We start from the raw sequence: 22,065 nt of genomic DNA on the forward strand, positions 1-22,065 counted from the left end.
GTTGCTCTCATGGAATGTTGATTGGCCTACTTGATTTTTTAATGATAAATGTAGCTATTATACGAATCCTAGGAAGTGCTATTTATGGATGCACCTTGGAAAATTGCCCCACGGTTTAAGTTATTGTTGGTGTTGGCCCATGTTTGATGGTATGCATACCTTAGAGTGTAGCTTTAATGATTACAGAACGTTTTATTTTCATAGTCTATACTACGCTTGAGAGAGAAATATATTTCACATTAGTTGATCCAACAATCCAAAACAAGTTGAAACAATCCAGTCGGTTTCAGAAAAGTTCTCATGATATTTAGTAGGTCGGAAAAAAAAATATGAATGAAGGAAAAATAACAAAAAGGAAAAGTTGTTATACTCGGTAGCTCCATAGCATGAATAATTAACGTTAGGGCCTGCATACATGTTAGCATACAAGACTAGCCTACTAAACCATTTGAAATGGATGCTTGGGAAGTAATATGCAAGAAAGCGTATTAGCTTCATTGATACCAAACCCATGCACGGCAACTTCCCAAATTCTGAAAATCAAAGCTTTAACTTGTTTTGTTGCTTTTATTGGGGGACATAATGTACATTAGTTGTTTATTTATTATGGACTGTACAATACAATTCCGCTCTAAGCTGCCAATGTTGTTTACCATGGAAATAAACTAAACCTTACTATATGCTATATGCCTTTCAAGTCGTGAATTTTGATTTACAAAATGTCGGCTTATACTTTTAACATCCATGGATAAGGAAAAATAAGTTAAAGTTTCTTGTATAAAAACGTGTATAAATGAAAGATGACATACAAATGGTATTTTAAATTAACTCGTAGCTGCTTTAGATTTCACATTTAGTGTATGTTACAATTGACATTTTACTTATAGCAGAAATGTGTTCATATTTTATATCTACTGCTAGCAATTTGAAAAGGAAAATTCCCATGTGTTAATCATATGATGGAATAAATCGAACGTTATCACATTGGCCACGTGAAGCACACGTTGCATTCGGCCTATGCGTGTTCGTTAAATAGGGTACTATATCGATTGTATCTTCCTCACTCTTCGTGAAAATATTAGTAGGCCAACAATTTATTTTGTATCATTCTTGCTCATAATGAACATGTGAGTATATTGTGAATAGGCCTAAAAGGCCTATGTGTTCACAAAAACAGTATGGGAAGCATGTTTTGCTTTACCCAGATGTTGTTTCTCTGGTAGCTAAATGTTTGGTTTGATATGCTTTGTATGTCAAGCCGACTGTTCCATCCAGATTTTGTTTTCTGAAACCGCTACTTGGAAGCGTCATTGTTGTCTCTCCTAATTGCAGTGAGGTTGCACGTAAGCTCCACAATGCGGGTGTGAAGTTCATTCTTGCCTGTCTAGACTTATTACGACCATGTCAGTCTGCGTTCCCTACCTTGACCTTGGACTTCCTTGTGTCTGCAATTTGAATGAATGGTCAATATTTGTGAGTTGCTCCGCTGGCAGATTAGTTCCTATTTCCTGCGACAAACCGAATATATAGTTTAACGATTTTATTCTCTTTATCTCTTCAATTTCAATAGCCTACAGGTTGTGGTTTGTTTCATGTTGATTTTTGACACAGAGCCCATACCTGGTGCATTTAGCTATATAAGACTGATTCTTGACCATCATGGCAGGGATTTTAGATGGGCCTAATAATCACAATTTTTGTTTATAGTGCGACTAACACGTTCCCTCAGTGCATACACATCTCTAAAAAACACAATTCTTAGAATTTAGCAATATCCTACATTTTTAACTCCGTTTTGAACGTCGTATGCACTTATTACTAAACCTGAAATATAAGGTATTATGTTTGGTCAATAACGTTTTGTCCAATGAAATAATGTAGAGACCGGTGCAAGACCAAGACCTTGTGTCCCTAACTCAGATTGTTGACTCAGATTACAACAACTGGCATTAGGGGAAAATAAATACACATTTTTGCTCACTAGCCTATTGGAGAAGATAATCCATTCCGTTAGATTTGAGAATATGCATGGACCACTGCTATAACCCCCCAAAAATATTAGGGGAGGTGGATAATAGCCGATGTTCTTCATATTTTCAGCGTTTTGCCAAAACTGCACCGCAATTTCTGTTTGTTAGGCTACCCCCAAATTATACAGACCAAGCAGTTGCATGTTTCAACAAACAACTTTCTGAGTATACAACTGGGCAAAAGTGGTTTCTCTGTGCCGTGGAGAGAGGTTTTATTTTATATTTTATTTCCATCGTTTGTGTCAATTGCATTTGCCTGTTTACGTTAGTGGTAGGACTATTGGAGGAAAGAAAAACTTGCTATTAGCATAAGATTGGGCATCTTGTCGACCACCTTGAGGGTTGTCGTTAACTGGCCTGGCAAGGTTTTGTGATTTATTTATTTATATACACAAACAAAGAATTTGAACATTTAACATGTCAGTCAAATTAAATAAATGAAGCTGTCATGGAGAATTATCTGAACATGTTCGATATTAGGCTATTGACAACAGGAAGATCATTCCAACCAAAAGTCCTCCAGGTTACAATTCCATTTTGAAGGGTGGTGTGTTATTCTGCGCTCTACAACAATCTTCTGGTAAAAAATGTGACAGACTAAGATAATGTGACATACTAAGATAACGTGACATACTAAAATAATGTGATAGACTAAGATAGTGTTTGACAGACTAATTGATGTATCTTAGCCGGTTTGATTACATACAAATATTGTTAGTGCAAAGTACTTCAGACAAGTGTAATCTTTACCTTATCAAGAATCGAGAATCTTCAGACGTAGGCCTATCTAAATAGCACTGGCCTGGCGAATTGATACTTTATGTGGTTCAGTTGAAATTCATTTCCGTTTTGTAAAATATGACGATCATGGCATCCTCCACCTTAAAACTGTTAGGGATGTTTGATGTCCCCTTTAAGGATACTTTTGCCGATGATAAGCCAATGAGAGTATCCGCTGGACTTAAAATTGCAATCAAGAAACATGCACCAGAGGCGGTTTAAATGGATGAGCCCCTCGCCCCCACCCCCAACACACCCTCGTGTCGGTCTCGTTATCGTATCACGTGTCGGCGGATCCCAGGGTCTCAATAATGAACTGGACACTTGGGTATTGCGCTGCGCATGCGCAAAAAAAAATGTGCTTGGGGATGAGGTGTCCGTCTTGGGGTAGTTGACTTTTAAAAAGCATTGTCAACCCCTGATATGACAACTTCGATGGTTCTGCATCCACGCTGGGCGGACACCTTGATGTATGTATATGAAAAAAGCCTGAATGAAAGTAATCCGAATAAAAACCAATCCATGGAGGGACTAAGCGGGAATTGTCCTGCTACCCATTGCAGGGAACTGATATCACACTCGGCGTTGGGACGACACTCCGGCACCATAAGCCACCAGGGTTCTGTGTACTCGGACATACCCTCCCACGACACTGGGCGACAGTGCCCCGCTCCCCAGACTTCCTCCAGCGCCACCCTTGGTTATGGCTACCCATTCGGAAGCCCTTATTACGGGTGTCGGTTGTCACACTCGCACAACGTTAACTTGCAGCAGAAGCAATGCTCTTACCACCCCGCAGAGAAATATGCAGAACCCAGCGCGGCACTGCCCACCGAAGAGCTGTCAAGCCGGGCAAAGGAGTTCGCATTTTACCCGGGTTTTGCCAGCTCATACCAGACTGTCCCAGGTTACTTGGACGTGTCGGTGGTTCCCAGTATCAGTGCGCACCCGGAACCGAGACATGAAACTTTGATTCCCATGGATGGCTACCAGCACTGGGCTCTATCTAATGGCTGGGATGGACAGGTGTACTGTTCTAAAGAGCAAACACAGTCAACACATCTCTGGAAGTCGCCCTTCCCAGGTATGACATTTTTTTTAGTGTGTGTATGTGTGGTGGTGGTGGGGGGATTCCACGCGGCTTGCATTGTGGTTTCTTATAAGAAAGGATCTAAATAACCAGTGTACTTGTTACATGTTTTATATATGTCACATTGAAACATTTCCTTTTAATGTATTTTATTTATGCATTTAAAACCTATTTCCTTTGTATAGCCATCTCAAATAAACATATGACTGACTATACAGGGCATGATACCACAGGGTGAAGGCGTGTTTATTTATGTTCATCCTTGAGTTGAAGTCCGGAGAGGAGGCCATGGGGTTTTTCAATAGCCGGATATGGGGCTAGAAATTAGTCTGCCAAAATATAGAAGCAAAGAAAACAGATTGGAAAGACATAACCTTACCAAAATATTTAGTTTCCTTCAACCTACCATCATTCGTCTTCAAGGCTGCTTCACGATATGACCACAACAGATGAAATGCAAAAACAAGACCTTTGATTTCATGTTAGCATACAACTAGGTTTATGGATTGGAGCAGGGCACCGTTGCATTCTCCGATAAAATAACATATTTGCTCAGTGCCAGTAAATCTAGTCACGACAGGGAGTGGTGTATTGAAGCTCACCCCTTTCACGCATTAGGTTTATTTGCAATGGCGAGACCCTTTTTTCTCAATTTCTTTATTTAATATTTCAAATTCAATTCCAAATCAATTGTAATCAAAGCTTGAAGTGTATGCGTTCTCATTGTCTATAGTTGAAACGAATTGATCCGTTAGTTATGTGGTAGGCCAATTGCCCCTATTGAATAGCCCATTACATTTCTGAATACCAGTATCACGTCCCATCTTGTTAATAATAGCTCATGGATTCCTGGATTGATTGGTTTATCATTCACAATCTAGTTCAGTTGACACACATGATTTTTGGAGCTTGTATGACCACTTTCCCCAAACTTGTCGTTGGCCAATACAGTCAATATTGGGATAGTGTGATATTGGCGCTATATGCCCATAACACAGAATAGATCTACTGTTTTTTAAATAGATTACAGTTCTTTTTTTTATCGTCCTGGGTTTGGTTGTACCATTGCACATTCCTCATGTTGTCCATGACCTCATTAAAATAGTCGTTTATCTCATCTCATCTCTGCCATGGATGCACTCTTAAACACGCTGAAATAAAACTTAGTATTAAGGATAAATATTATATTAACCAACCAACCTACTGAGGTTGTTTGCACACAGCTTAATGAGATGTGATGTCTTGTTATTTAGCTGTATTACATCAATTGTAGCTGCATTCAAGTTTAAGATCAGGGGCTATCAATATTAGATAGGCTTCGCTACTGAATGCCCAGCCTGTTCCTGCACTCTCATAGACTAAGTGACTGTATAGCCCCAATTCCGATTATTAAGGCTTAATATTCGTAGTGTTTCCATATCAGTATGCCAATTTATGTTTTGAATATGCATAGGTTAAATATCTATGTTTGGACTAAGTAGTAATCATGGTAGGCCTAGAGATGGCTGGCATGCTTGATCCGAAAATGTGGTCGGAGGCGCGGTATGGATGGTGTAACGCAATAGCGGGCCCTGGAGGCATGCAGAGACCAAATTGCCGTCGCCGTGCGCCTCTCAAATTTTGTGACAATGCGGAGGGATCCGCATTGACATGATTGGTTGACGGTAGGGGCGGGAGGTCCTGTATCAACACAAACTCACTTCCTTGACGACTTCCTTCACAACATCTCTGCACTGCTCCGCTAAACGCAAGAAGTATGAATGCCCTGCTTCAGCAGAGGCAGGATCACCGTAAATGCTGCACCGCCAATGCAAACCACCGAATGACCATGCCAGCGCCTTTAATGGGCTCGCCTACCATTAGGCCTACGTTTAGACATTTAGATGATATATTTTTAAACCCTAATGATTGGGATGTAACATAAATTAAGTCCAACCATAGCCTACTTCAAGTATTTTAGGCCCATCTTAATCAATTAGCATAGCCACTCTACGGGGACCATGAACTTCAACAAATGCAATGATTTGAATGCAATGCCTCAGTGCTGGGAACTTTCACATAGCATTTCACCCCCCCACACGTTTTTATATATCTTTCAAATTGTTTCTCCTAGTTTTCAATTGTTGTAGAATACCAACGGTTGTTATGCCCTTCTCTTCTCAGATGTCGTGCCTTTGCAACCAGAGGTCAGCAGCTACCGACGAGGCCGCAAAAAGCGAGTTCCTTACACCAAGATCCAACTGAAGGAGCTAGAGAAAGAGTATGCAGCTAGCAAGTTCATCACCAAAGACAAGAGACGGCGAATATCTGCCACTACTAATCTCTCCGAACGCCAGGTCACCATCTGGTTCCAGAACCGGCGGGTGAAGGAGAAGAAATTCGTCTGTAAATCTAAATCAAGCTCTCATATGCATGCCACTTGATTCAGTCCAATGTCACTGGCATGGCAACTCAAATACTTTTTCATCACTAACGCTCGATATTTATCTATTGACATTATTCTCACCTGGTATATGATGCATTGCAAAACACAAACTTAATCTCACCTCCCTATTTGGACATAAACTGGGGGGAAATACAGAAGATTTACTAAACCTGGTTTGGAACGAATGATCACATCCTTACAGGAGCGTCGAAAGCTACCAGCATTGTTAGTATAGCCTGAGACCTAAATTAAAAACTTTTGTGACTGATAAAGTAAACCGAGGTCTTTGGGGATGTCATACAGTGATCTTGTTCAGACATTTTCAGGTATTGGACGCATCAAGACTGAAAACTATATTTCAATGATATTGTATGGAGGTTTTAGTTTGATCCCAAGGGAATGAGCAAGTCTGCTATTGTCTATGTACAGTGCCGTGCGTTTATTATTTAATTAAAGGTTCTGTCTTATGACAGAGGTTGTAAATTGCTATATTTTATGGTTATCATATTTAGATAATGTTTTTTCAGTGAATGATATGTCTGTCATGCAACTGGAATGATTGTAATCAATATAAGAATATTAAAACATGTTTCATATTAATGCACAATCTTTTCTCACTTGGTTTGTATAGTGAGTTAGGTCTTATTGCATCCGGGCTGTGCACTCACAAAAGCTGTTTTATTCCTTTCTTTTGTGCAGCATTTAAACTGTCATGTTTTTGTTTGATCGACATTTACTCAATGGAAACGTGTTTCATATACAAATAAATATAACGACCAACAAGGTCAAATGACTTTTTTGATAGAATCTGTTTTCTATTTGATCGAGATCTTGTCTGGTATAATCGCTTAATGTCTACTCTTCTGTCTCTGTATGACATATTCGGTGTCACTTTATAGGATGTAGAAAATAGTAATTTAAAATCCGGGACACTCAAATTAGTATGGTTTCTTAAGACAAAAGCAAGAGGGAGAGTGGTTGGTCGGGAATGAAACATGAACCTCTAGCAACCCAAAGGTTGCGTGTTCCAACCTCATCAAAGACAACGTTAGCCTTTTAGCTAATTAGCTACGTTGCAACTACTTACTACTTTTTAGCTCATTTGCAACTACTTAGCATGTTAGCTCACCCTAACCCCAAGCCTAGCTAACATTAGCCACCAAGCTAACATTAGCGTTAGCCACCTAGCCACATAACATTAGCAACAACAAATTGTAATTAGTATATGATACATATGTATTGTAAATTCGTAATATTATATGAATTACAGGTCGTAACACAAATTGTAATTTGTAACATATCATACAAACTATAATTCGTAACATATCGTACAAAAAAATGTATACATACAGTACCATACCAAACGTAACATATACTAATTTTAGTGTCCCGGATTTTTGTCTACCCTGAGTTCTGGTTGAGAATAGATATTGCACATTGACAATTAGTTGATTGATGACAGCTAAGAATGTATGTCTAAATGTTGTGCAAATCAGAAAAGCATTTGAACATTTGTTGAGGATGCTAACTAAATGATGGACCCGAAATCAAAATGGCAATAATAACCTTTTTTTCATATTATTTGGGCTATTATGATGATGATTTGGGGCAAATTGTCTTATTCGATAAATAACCAGTAGGCTGACGTCGAATTTTCACGTGGAATCATTTGATAAAGTGGCATATGTTTACCACACATAAACCAATATGACAACATTAGGTCTACCTCTTTGAACGTCATTACCGTTGTAACCAGCTTCAATGACATTAAGCATAGACTACTCCAGGACTAAATTGTTAAGAACCCCTAAACTGAAAATGTTCAATTATGGTTTAAATTCTAGAATGATAAACCCAATCCTGACTTTAACTAGTCCTCATCATATTATCTTAAATTCTGCGTTCGACCGAGAAGTCGATCTACTTCAGGACTAGCTGATATAAATTAGCCTCCCTATATCTTCATTCCATAATGGAAGATTGTCATGACAACGAAATCACTGGTTTTAGTCCGTCTATAGGTTATTGAGAATATCTCCGTGAAACCTAAATTAACTGCATAACAGATTCTGAATATGATTTTCAAAACGCAATGATAGGCTAGATATTTTGTCGAAAGAAGAATTGTCTGTGTAGATTATTAGCAAAGAGTCATTTTAAGAGTAGGCTTTAAAAAATCAGATTATTTACGTGTTTAGTGTCTGCAGCAATTTCATTCACTCATTTGTGCTCCAAGGTGTGGCATGAACTAATTTATTCCGGAAGCCTTCATAAGCTCTCTGTGCATTATTTGGTCGAGAAATGTTTATTTTATTTGATCATTTAAAACAAGGTACACATACCGAATGACGCACTTGATTAATAATCATCACGGATAATCACAAAAAGGTCCATTGTGGTTGATTATACCGAAACATCAAATTTGACTCTCCAAACGAATTTCGAAAAGTGGTCTATTCAATCTTTTGTAACATATGTTGGTTAACTTGACGTTATTAACTTCAGTGAGATTCTCATGACGCTTATAGTCTTCTAAACTATTGTCTAAAGGCTATTTGTAGCCTACATTTCCCTTTGATATAATTTCGATAATGGAAATAAGTCGCACAATAGCTTTTGAAACAATTGGTGAACAAATTACAAACATACAGTATTAAGGAAATAACGCACGTGTTTAGTTGTGCATAAACTACTCACTCTTGTATCTCTTGAATAGTCTGCATTTTACATGCTCGGCTATTCATTTTAAAATCTCAGCTAAATACTAAATTATATTGCTTTTGGCATGTTGGTAAGAATGCTTGTGAATGACGTATGATTAGAGTACACGTTTGAGGGATCAATCATTGGGTTATACTTCTCTTTAAATATGCTATCCAAAGTATCTTGAGTTTTAATTCAATCGAGCAAAACCTCTTGCTGACGTAGGCCTACACGAGTTTCCTTTTCAAATATCACGTTGACTAATGAATCTTTGTCTCGAAAAATGTGCTCATGGAAATTGTATTTTGAGAACAGACCCACTTGTTTTCATATTGGTCCAAAAAGTAGCCTAAATTGGCATTGTGGCAAAAAAGACAAAAGCAAACCTACCCCGTTTCAATATTGAATCGTAGGCTGTATGATGTTGGTAGCATGCCTTACAATCAGGAATATCGTTGGTTGGATTGTAGCCCAAATGCTCAAATAGTAACACAATCTGTGCCATCGTCGTGTTGCTTATTCGTGTAACGCAGCAAATTCGTCTTGTTTGAACGTTAAGCCTTAGCTAACTTGTAAAACGTGATCCGACCAAAGGCATTTAAGAATTCTTAAAATTGGACAAACCCTTCTATAGCTCTATTGACATAATTGTTGCTTGATATTTTGTTAAATTAACTTTAGGCCCAATCAAAAGTTGTTGGCCTAGTAGTAGACTGGAATGTAGCTGCAGAGCTCCTCGTCTATTGTGTCTGTACGTCACTTCTTGACTACCCTTGACCATGACTATGCAGTCACTTTGACCTTGACATAACAACAGCTCGTGCATAGCTAGGGACATAACTAGGGAAGGGTGTGCTTCCTCTCTCTGGTGAGGTGGGGGTGGGTACCAGCCACGCGATTTGTTTGCAAAGGCAATATAATCTTTTTTTTTTCGAGTCTAGACAGTAGGTTATCACTATTTAGCATATCATAAAAGAGGATACTGTCAGGGATTGTGCCCCCCCATGACTATTTGATATCACCCCCAAATTCCAAGCATTTTAATCTGTTCCTGTTTTTCATTTATATTTCTTACACTTTTTCCTTATGCTTTGCCTGACAGTCTTACAGAATTATCTCGCCCCGATCTCCAGACCTTAAATTATACAGCACACTTACACAGTCATCATTGGGAGTGTGTGGTATTTTGAGCGTGGATAACAGGTAGACAGACCATAGACGTCTTGCAAGTCCATCACGTTTGACACCGACAAGTTTGAGCTGTATAGCGTATTTTTTCAAGTCGAGATTTAAAGTGTGCTCCTTGCGATGAGCTGTGCATCTGCCTTAAAGGAAAACAGACGTGGCCCATAAAATCATTTTGAAGGTATGTAGGCTGTTTTTATACTACCTTGAGTTTAAATCGATGTGAAGAACTGTATCGCTATATATCAAGAGCGTATCCTACCCGTTTCAGATTTAGGACTGTAATAATGGCAAAGAGAACATTTAACCCTAGTGCCATGAGACTTGTCCCCTTACGGTGTAACTGTATTTTTTGTTTGCATCCACCCCTATGGTCGTATTTTAGCATGTGGTGCAGTAGCCTAATGTTATGAATTATCACTCCTTTTTCTTCCGCACTTTCATGAAGTAGGCTAACCTAGGTAAGGCACTGTTAGAAGACAAACTTAAAGGTTCTGTAGGAGTCGCCTTCTTTATTTAGTATTTTATGGCTTTGTATAATATTGTTGCAAGTAAAATGGGCAGCTTCGAAACTATTCCATTTGCTGTTTTGTTTTATTTTAAATAGCAAGCGAACGCTCTTTCATTTGGAAGATATTGGAGACAATCATACATGGGCATATATGGAGACGTTTAGCGCACACTTTTGATAGACTGGACATATTGAATAGCACGGCCTAATTCCTGCTTGATTTCGAATATAAGTCACACACACAAACATTTTAAACAATTGCTGAACAAATGGCAACATTTTATGGAAATTAGTGAGCCTTTTACGCACTTGTTTAGTTGCGTAAAATAGTAACTTTCGTGTAGCATTTATCCAATGAAATATAATACAATATGGATTTATTTGCATGAAATATTGAAAACTTTCATGTGTATTTTCAATTGAAGTTTTTCTAATGTTTTTCAAATGCATTTTCTGAGCTGTGTAATCCGCTTTCCTTAGATGCTCTCTAGGTTAAATTGCACATTTCCGCATCGTTCCCAGAAATTTGAAATGGCCTTTATTTTATATTTCCCGGTAAACCAGGTAGTTGAGCTCCTTTCTTGTTTACTTTTCAAATCACAGGGCCTCTATACCTTAAAACTGTTGTTTTTGTCTCACTTCTAGAGTAGCCTCCCTACAATTGAACAGTGTTCCTTAAAACGTTCACAATATCGTTTTTGAATCATCAAATGTTATATTTCTTTGTTGAACATCTTGACATACTCGTTCATTGGTCATATGTCTTATCTGACCTAATTTACATGATAGAAATTACATTAAAACAGGAATTTGATCCACTCGTGTGTTAGTGTCAATATTTTAACTTAGAACCGTGCTGACCGATCTAGGGAAATAACTCGCAGAAAGAGAAGGTGGCTGTCATTGTCAGTCAACCAGGGTTTAGGCCCAAGTATGAGTGAGTGAATGTGTGCTGTCCTGAATGGGAATGCTGAGCACCGAGAAGAAGGAATATGACAGCCTCTGGTGGTGGATAGATGGAAATAGCAGGAAGTTGGAGACGGGATTGTGGATTCACCCTTTTGCAGCATATAGCAGGTGAGCAGAATTTGAAGAAGAACAACGTTGTCTCGTGTTTTAGTTTTTTTATCAAATGATTGTGCTAATGATGAGAGATTCCATCACATATTGCTTTACCCTAATCCTAACAACCACCTCACCCACCCATCCGGAAATGTTTCCTTTTTATCAACAGTAGTTGATAGTAGTAGCCTTACGAATAATATTTCAAGTGACATTCTTATAGCATGTGTCAGTGGTCATGTTGCGTGATTTAAAGCTGGTTTGTCAGCCAGAAGAACTGTCTTTATCCTGAACAGCTGAACTGTGCTCGAGTGGACGTTGTATCAGAAATAGCCGCAGCCGTTCATTGCTGATGATGCATTCTCACGCAGGGCTATAGGACATATTGTAAGATATTATGGTGGGTTAGAGTCTTTTTCAAGCAACATTGCTTGGCGACATAATATGACTAACATGTTTTATTGTAATAACTCATTCTGGATTAGTAAATTGGCAGGTAGTCGGCAGTCCTTACACACACACACACACACACACACACACACACACACACACACACACACACACACACACACACACACACACACACACACACACACACACACACACACACACACACACACACACACATACACATGCGGAGAGAGATTTATGAGATTTGCATCACAGTGCCAAAACCGCATGTGGGTCCATATTATGCGGCTGTGCCTTACCAAACAAATAACACGGACTGTTGCAATATAGTCCATAGCCTATCAAATAGAAAACAGAATTCCAAAAGTACATCACAGGTGATGTATTTAGGCTATGTATTCGTTGTGTGTATTCGGTTTAGGTTAGCAATAAAAAGTAGCCTACCAAATAATGTATTGACAGTAGTAAGGATGAAATTGATTCTATATTAATGTTTTCCAAGTCGATGCCATGAAGTAGAGTAGGTATATTTTGTGCCCATGAAGTAGCCTATATTATGTGGTAATTTTGATCTTGCGTTTTGTTCTGTTTTTATTGAGTTGTAGACTAATCAAAGTTGATTACATTTAAAATAGCATTGTAATCTGTGTAAACACAAATTAAAATTGCACAATATATCGATGCCATGTTGATTAAGTATGTTTAAATAATAAATAAACAACTAAATACAAACAAGTGTTGTGAAGGCGCCCGGAAACCCGTCAGTCAGCATTAAACATTATTAAGGAATTTAAGTTGCAGTCCTTAGCTTGAATTCTTTCACATTCCCTTCCAGAACCAATGTTGCCTCGACCAGTTTTGTTTATTTTAGATAGCCAATTTAACATTACGATTGGCCTTGGCTTGCCTATAAGCTATAGACTGGGTTGGCTATAGACTGAATCATTCTATAATTAGCCTACTCAACAATTAGAAAACTCAAGTGCGATACTTTTTATATTCTACCATCTAAGTATGACCATGCTACCATCGAAGTATGAGGTATAGTGTCCTAATGTTAATAGGGTTGACATTGATATTTGGCTTCAGTGTGATTGTTTGGGGGACTTAAAAGAATCATTCATGAGTTTCACAACGGGGCTGTAACTCTGACAACATGTAACGAACTCAAAGGAAGGAAACGCTCTTTGTTTACGCTATTGCCCCTGTCTGGACATGGCGAGGGATTCCAAGACAGTTGTGTCAATGAGCCAGCAGACTTCAATGCACTAGACAGTGACCTTGAACTGCCGAAGCGCCAATTGGTATAGCGTTCTTCACTAAAAAAGCGGAAAGAAAGAACTTGATAGAAGAGAAACGCGAAAGTTTCAGCATATTTTTACAATTGTATGTTAAAGTGTTTAAAATGTGATTCCTGAGTCTTGTCTTCAATAGAAAATACCTGTGCTGTTTCTAAATTTTGCGTTTCTTCTTTATACACAATCATGTTGTTTTTTCTACTTCCTGTCGAGTCGTTAGGGTTTGGAGTTATTTCTTTTTTTCAATGGCCGTCATTATGGGGCATGGTTATCTATCTTCTGTTTCACCAAGGTAACATCCGTGATTGCCAAACGGACTGTTTTTTAACCTCATCATTTGTGATTAGCACTGTGTGCGCTGAGAAATGGATAGGCTCATTAGCATAAAATCAAATATGTATTGGCCTGTGTACTCGTGTTCCTAGATATCATAAACTGTTGTTATGAGATTTCCCTTGCTACTTTGGTCAATATCATCCTAGTAAGAGTACACTAATCTGTGCAATGACTGAAGCCGTGGATGACTGGAGGTCGTTGACTAGTGTTCTTTTCTGATAATGATGATAATATGCCTACAACATTTAGTGAACTTGTACAGCAAAAGCTAGGCTATTGATCATGGAAAATCAACGGCAAATTTGTTTTTATACATATTCGTTTTGTGAAGCAGAACAAAACATGTAATAAGTACAAGACCACAAACAGACCTAAGAAATGCATGTTATGTGTTTCATTCATTTGCATTTGCAGTAATTTGTTTATGAAAAGGGTCCTTTTGGGTTGACTATTACGCACGATTTTTTAAAAATACTGTATCTGATGGCAGTTCAGAACAATGGGCTCTAAAAAAATCTCTCAACTCTAAAACTAACTGAGTATCAATTGTAGGATAGTGTTACATAATACACAAATGCTCTACATATTAGGGCATTTTATTAACACGTTATGGAGATACACATACTCTAGACCTGCTGTAGACCTACTGTAAACCTAGGCCTATATGTTTAAATATGTCTATATTTACCCCTTAAAACAAAAACACTCTAGCTTGAAATCAGATATTGTTTCTGTTTTCGTCGATTGTCTTGTCTCATTTGTAAAAAGGCAACATTGATTGACAGCTAAAACAGGCTATGCGTGCACTTGGAATGACAGAATGTATGTCTCACATGCAGTTTCATTATTCCAGACCTGTGGCGCTTTTTCAACACGCATGTCCCAAATATTAAGGATTTCACGTATACTGAAGCCATATTTTAACTGCTTCTGTAGCCTTCCTTCCATAGCTCTAATGTGTAGCTTGTATTATCCCATTTCAAGTTTCAATGGGCCATAGACAAGTAGTGTGAAATGCACTTGCAAATGCACTGCCAGCCTCCAAAGTTTACGTTAGGCCTAATTTACAATGCCATATTTATAACTGTCTTTCCATCCTTCTTGATGAATATGAATCCTTACAGACACTATTATTTCATTTTTGTCGCATAGCAGCAGCTGCCGCAGAAGCCAAGGCTTCTATAGAAAGTGATATGTATTGGTAGGGTTATTACACATTGATAAAATAGCAACTGTAATAACAATGGTAAGCCATTTAGTAATTATATAATAAGTAATATTTTGTTGACATCTTACGTAATTGCTATCGCCTGGCAAGTAGGCCAATGATTAGAACGCGGTGAAGGTTGTCAGGCATTTCGAGAAGAACAACATTACACCAAGAATGTAAATAGTTCAAATGAGTACTGGGTATGCCTGTCTTAACCAAAAATTAAGTCTTAAATTCCATTTCCTTGTTATATTTAGAGGATCACTTTCCACAATGGAACACTCCTTATGGGACCAGTCAGTCACCCATTAAATGTTATCATTCCTCTGTGAGCCCTTTTTTCGCAGTAGGCCTATCATACAGATACCTAATAATTCGATACCTGATAATATTTTCGATAGAACTTTACTCAGCTAATTAAGAACAAATTCTTATTTTCAATGACGGCATAGGAACAGCGGGTTAACTGCCTTGTTCAGGGGCCGAACAGATGTGTACCTTTTTAGCTCGGGGATTCGATCTTGCAACCTTTCAGTTACCAGTCCAACGCTCTAACCACTAGGCTACCTGCCGCCCTTCCTCGCTCACTTTACTCAACTTGATTGTGACAGGGGTGCTCAGTTGCATATCAATTAATAAAAATGCACTGTGATTAATTTCGACTAATGAAGCGCATTTAAGCTCCTTCGACCTCCTTGTTAAAATAGTGAGTTTATACCGAGCTACCCAGCGCATAGCCACGAACGTTTAATAGGGTATCTGTTTAAGTTTTTCCTCAGAGAAGCACGAGTATCATTTGAAATATACGCTCTTAAAATAACCTTATTGCAGATCGTCTTATGTTTTACTGAGCCAACGGTTGCAACCTACTGACCCCGTTACTGTAAATACGAGAGGAGTGAGGCTGTGGGCATCAGTCGTTCCTTAAAACAGGCCCGTAAAGTGGAGCATCACAGCTTTATATGACACTCGATTCATCTGTAATTTGCTCTAAAATAAAGTCAAGCACACCCAACAATTGTAGATTTTTTTGTGCGTCGGAAACAATTGAACACGTACAGACATTTTTGCAGCTGCCTTGTAACTGTTAAATGACATATTAAAAATAAAAAGCAAGCTCTGGGAAAACTTTACTGAGATCAAGATGGCCTGTAATATTAATGGATTGGGGTATCACTTAAAAATGAAAGAGTAGAGTATTTTGAAGCACATGCAATAAGGAGAAAACACAACCCAGATTTCCTTTTGCATAAAATGTTTATAAGTATTTTAAAAAGCATATAAAACCCGTAATACAGAAGCTAATGTTTTGTTTGGTCAGACATGGACATAGTGGGTGGTACCTTCCGTAAGGCAAATTGGTGGGGACATGTGACACTAGTTCGACCAATCAGGCGCGCCGCTCGGTTTAACTATGTTAAATGTCAGATTACTATAAACTAGAAGCTCTTGGTCGGGCCCGCCGAAATGGGCGAGCATAATCTTCTTAATCCCGGGTTTGTGGGACCGTTGGTAAACATCCACACGGGAGACACATTTTACCTCCCCAATTTTAGAGCGTCCGGGGGACAACTGGCGGGTCTACCCTCTCTCTCCTACCCAAGAAGGGACAATGTATGCTCCCTTCCTTGGACCGCGTCGGAGCCGTGCAATGGATATCCTCAACCCTACTTTAGCAGTGCCATGTCCATTAACCCCTCTTTCAATCGTGCATGCGAAATCACCAGGCAAGATGAAGGCAAATGTTTTTACAGCAACGGTGGCGGCAACAGGGAACCCTGCGCTGAAAGCGCAAACCTCAAACGTGAAGAGAGGGCAAGAGGAGACTCCTCTTCCTCCATAACGACGGAGCATGGACTGCACAACGGGATTGGCAACAACGGTACATATTCCAAGTACGACTATGGCGTGGAGCAGTTGACCCAAGATCCGCTATCCTGTCAATCCCTAGAATCTGACTCCAGTTCATCGCTGCTCAATGAAGGGAGCAAAGCCTCTACAGGCATCGCTCAGGCGTTGACATCCCCTGGCAATCACGCACCAAGCACAGCAGCGGGCGGAGGTGAGGGTATTTATTTATATACGACAATACATTGCCTTTTATTGGATGTTAACAATGGAATGTTATACGCTTGTTTTTCCATTAAAATCGTATTTCTTTATTTGTCTATATAAATGATTAGGATGCTGAATTGACACGAAGCTTGCATGTTGGGGTGAGCGCCGCTAGGGGAAGCATTCAAGAAAGGGTTCATATGTTCGTTTGCACTCAGCCTTTACACACCAGGAAACCCTTACAGCACCATAAAAACTAGATATTGTTTGTAATAAAATAAAATAAAATAATAATACGAAACAACAGTATTTGATTTTGAACCATTTCAACCTATGGAATTTCAGGATAAAGTCTGCAAAAACAGACTCGTGTTTTTTGAGAGTTTGTTGATAATTGCACCAATATTTTAACAAAATCATACATCGAAACAATAAATGTTATTCACAAGAACTTTCGTTTGCATGTCTTTTGGCAATGTCATATGCTTGCAGGCTCGAGAGAGATTGGCGACCATAACTGCCACTGTAAACCTTGTGTGACACAGAGTATTGTGAATTATAGCTAGTGTCTCTCCACAATCAAATTACAAGAAAGATGTGATCTGTCCCCCTGTCGTCCCACACATTATTTAGTGAACTTCTAAATTGATAAACAGTAGACCTACTAGTAGAATGTAGCTCATTTGCTTGTGTCCATATTCTAATCTGCAATCTACATGTTGGTAATTGGTCTGCTATAAGACTGGGTCAAGAACAGCTTACTTTAGTGACAAAAGTCTTTCAAAATACGTTTGTGCTTTGAAAAACGGGTAATCAGCTCTGTAGAACCAACCCATTGGTGCAGCGCAGGATTTTTACCTTAACTTGGCGATGCATGCTAAGCTATATAGCTACCCTCCTGTAGGTTTTCACTCCAAACCCAGTTGTATCTAACCTGGTTCCGTTTATGAAGCAGCTAATTATTAGTATCAGGTGTGCCAGATTAGAGTTTGAGTGAAAACCTACAGGACCGTTGCGTTCCGGGAACCGGTTTGGAGAGCCCTGCTATAGAGCCTCATCCCATGCTCACCCATCCACTTCTCCCTCTCTCCAGGCGCCCCGTGGTACCCAATGCACACCCGAACCCGAAAGAAACGTAAACCCTACTCCAAACTCCAGCTGGCGGAGCTGGAAGGCGAGTTCATGCTCAATGAGTTCATCACCAGACAGCGGCGGAGGGAACTCTCTGACCGCCTGAACCTCAGCGACCAACAGGTTAAGATATGGTTCCAGAACCGGCGGATGAAGAAGAAGAGATTGATGCTTAGGGAGCAGGCCTTGTCCTTCTTCTAAGAGGGAGAGATATATTTTAAAGGGGAATATAGGCAGGCTGTATTCTCGATGAAACATACTGTTGATTATTTTGGCGTAATCAAATTCGATGGCATATAGCATGCACAGTATGACGTCTCACGTCCTTTAGAAGAAGGATATTTTCTGAAACAAAACGACCTCATCTGAGTTATCACTACATCTATCTCGAAAAACAAATCAAGAGACCAAATAATATCTTTATCTGACCTTATATCGCATAAAACGTTTATCAATACAAGTAGTGACAGTGCAAGAGCTAAATAGTCTTCCCTATATTATGTGTTCTTTGATATGGAACATTCGAAATAGTCAGCGCCCAGGAATGAAATGCAGGCACAGTGCAGTCTAAAGCAACACAAAGTTTCAATTAACATTAATAGGGAAAATATAATTTGGGATTTGTAACTTTTTTCAAAGATTTCTTTGGCTATTTAGTTTCCCATCCTTTTACCAATGCACTAACACTTGTGACTCATTCGGTACAATAATTTCAAACACATTTAACTAATCAAATTATATATATATTGGATTTTTACAAATTGATTTGATTTAAGATATGAACAATTTCAGTAATAAGCATATGCCTGCTTGTTGAGAATATGAAGCTAATGGAAAGTTACGGAATCCATACTAATGGATATTCAATATTAAAGAATAACTCAATCAAATTTACGAATGCATAGCATGTATTTATAAACCTTTTTAGTCTCATGAGTGGAATTAAGATTGAACTGACCCAAATGATGTTTCATAAGTTTGAGTTCACGTAGCTACTTCTATGTAGGCACGGTGCATCAATATGGCTATGGCCCATAATGGTTTACATCCAATCTACATTTCATCAGTATTAAATAAGTCATGACATGATCGACCCCAGAACTCCTAAAACAAGTGTTACAACGTTCATGGAAGGTTGAACTTGGGCTTTGGCATATTCAGCCATTTTTTTTTTTTTTTTTTTTTATCTCAGTGGATCTTAAGATGGTTTTGGGGCATGCAATTAAAAGCCTAAGTTATTCATTTTCAATCAATCATGTGCTCTAGGAGACTTGCATGGCCACGGTCAAGGACAACAACTGGCCATACAGCCTACTGCGTCTGTCAGAGCCATCCATTCTAGAGCCATTTTCATGAGTGCATTTCGATATTGTTTGTAAATTACAACACTTTGATTTACAAAAGTGGATTATCTGCTATTACATTTCTCATCCCGCTAAAACACACACACACACACAAATATTCCGAGTTGCAGTCTTAAAGGCTAGTGGGGGGATTACGATAAGCTATTTGAGTTTGTTTTGGGGAGGGGTGGGCAAGTGTACATGCTGCTATTTCTGTGCGGAATGATCCGCGGATTCTCTTGTCGCTTGGGTGCAAAGTAATAGCCTATGTACCGTCATGACTATTTATGGACTGCGATCTGTTTACTGCAATAATGATTGGGGGCTTATGGAGACCAATATCTTTTTCGTAAACACTCGGATCCCTCTTTAAACCTGTATAAATAACTGAGCAGTTATCATGGAGTAGGTGAACGTGTTCTGATTTAAGTGCGTCCCCTAGCCCTACAAGGGCAGGAATGAGAGCAATGAATCTGGGAATTGCAATCAGTTTTACTCTATTGTACTGATAGTTAATACAAAAAAGGCTAATACATGTTTTGAGAAGTAGGCCAAATTCCTCAAGGCTTGTAATAGCATATCCATTGTGACATGTGAAAAAGGCCTAGAAAGTGGTCAACAGGATTCATTCAATATTATTTGGGCTCATCCGTTCCAACACCAAATACTGAAACTCACTTACCTTCTATGCATTGATGATTATTGCTTGTTGTCTGTTATATATTTTCTATTATCGTTATAATAATTTTCATAATGAAAGCTATAAGTAGATTTTAATGTTATCAAAAGTAGTACCTATAGTCAGTAGCTGTATTATTGTCAACGTGACCGTGTTTGTAAATAATTGGGAATAAATTCTCCCCTAGGAATTTTGTTCATGAAAATATAAATGTCCTGAATGGCTTGTGCTGCTCTGTTTCCCTCTCTATCATCTCTCCAGTGTTATTCAATACGTTCCCCTTTTGTCTCAATGAAACCAACTCACGTATGCTATATTGTAAAATAAGAATGTTTACAATAACTGCATTTTAGAATGAGCAATATGATAGATTTTCGTTTTGTCTGTGTTATGTAACATCTATATCCACTTTATAGAATAAATGTGCCTATACCAATATGAATTACATGAATGTTTCATATGTGTACGGTTTACTATGTCTATTAAAATATGTTAACTTTTATATCATTATCATATTGTTGGTGTAATTATACTCATTGGTATTATTTAGTTGGGGTTGTGAGTAACATCAATATGGCAACAAGTAGTGGAGGGGTTGCAGACGTTGTGGTGTGCGTGTAGGTCTAACTGTAGAGCGCATGTAAACCTAGAGCACACGCCATTCTGTTAATCCTCACAACTAACGAAATAATGAAGAAGAATTCAACTTAGATACCCGAGGCAAACTCACAGAAGTAGCCTGGTGCCTTTTTTCATTCTCAGCCTCACATTTCAAGCAAATCATTTTATAAGGTATAGTAGTACAAGAAATGCTTACAATAAATCCAGTTATATTTCCTTTTTTGGTCAAGTTGGCCATCGCAAGCTATGCTTTTACAAGGTTGCGAAGAGGATGCAATAAAATAATATATTAGCAATGAAACACTTTTCCACTGCTTCCACCACCACATAACAATATGGTTCAGTGATATGGGCCGATGATTGGAAATTACAATATGGCGATATTTTTAGGAGGGATGCCTCAGTGTTTGTTTGGCTTTGCTCTTTAATCTGTAGGCCTAATTTAACTCCAACCATGTGTGTATGTATACACGTTGCTAAATACATAGACTTTTATGATAGGAACTTTAAGTTGTGAAAACATTGGTTTCTCAGCGCGGTGGTTATAGGTTTAGACCCATTGAATTGAACTGTTACAGTTCCGGAGGCCAGAAACATCCAAAGCAACCATCACTTTGTGTTCAGAATGTTCATGCTTTTACGCAACTGGATTTCTCGCACTGAACTTCAATTTACTGAAAACTTTATTTTTAGAAATGCATTCAGATTTCCACATTCACACATAGGCTTACTTCTGATCACAGATATATTCACCTTGACATCGGGTTTAGCAAAACGTATATTCTAGTATTTATTTCAACCTCGTTTGACTTTAGTAATGTATGCTTACAATTCTTCTCAGGTCAAGTCATCGAGTAGGCGAAAGGCCATCAATAGGCTTTTCATTAATTTGGCAAATAATAGAATATAAACATTTCCCGAAGGTTTTGACCATATTTGCGTTATACAAACATATTTCATTAAAAGCCTTTTTGAGATGTAGTTAAATGTTTTGATTTCATGGTGAGCAGTTGTTCAATCGAACCGACATATTTTGATGTCTCCAAAAAAGAAACGGGAAATAGACTGCAGTGACCTTCCAAAACAATTCGGTAGGCTATAGCTATAGCTAGGTGTGACTGTACGGTCTATTCTCCTGTTCCTGCTGTCAAACAAGTCGTGTGGAATTTAGATTTATTCTCAGGGTTACAATTCC

At 38.5% G+C, this 22,065-nt stretch overlaps 2 protein-coding genes across 2 annotated transcripts; both read left to right on the forward strand.

Annotated features, from left to right (window-relative positions):
• The first annotated feature begins 2,835 nt into the window (after positions 1 to 2,835).
• LOC112262117 (homeobox protein Hox-C13a-like) lies at positions 2,836 to 6,756 on the forward strand. The gene is made up of 2 exons (XM_024437836.1): positions 2,836 to 3,894; positions 6,064 to 6,756. Exons 1-2 carry the CDS (start codon positions 3,234 to 3,236, stop codon positions 6,321 to 6,323), a joined length of 921 nt encoding a protein of 306 aa, XP_024293604.1. The 5' UTR covers positions 2,836 to 3,233; the 3' UTR covers positions 6,324 to 6,756.
• A 9,730-nt stretch (positions 6,757 to 16,486) lies between these two features.
• LOC112262109 (homeobox protein Hox-C12a-like) lies at positions 16,487 to 20,737 on the forward strand. The gene is made up of 2 exons (XM_024437826.2): positions 16,487 to 17,103; positions 18,190 to 20,737. Exons 1-2 carry the CDS (start codon positions 16,509 to 16,511, stop codon positions 18,426 to 18,428), a joined length of 834 nt encoding a protein of 277 aa, XP_024293594.1. The 5' UTR covers positions 16,487 to 16,508; the 3' UTR covers positions 18,429 to 20,737.
• Positions 20,738 to 22,065: the final 1,328 nt, after the last annotated feature.

Source organism: Oncorhynchus tshawytscha, linkage group LG02 (genome assembly GCF_018296145.1).
Source record: "Oncorhynchus tshawytscha isolate Ot180627B linkage group LG02, Otsh_v2.0, whole genome shotgun sequence".
Lineage (NCBI taxonomy): Eukaryota > Metazoa > Chordata > Actinopteri > Salmoniformes > Salmonidae > Oncorhynchus > Oncorhynchus tshawytscha.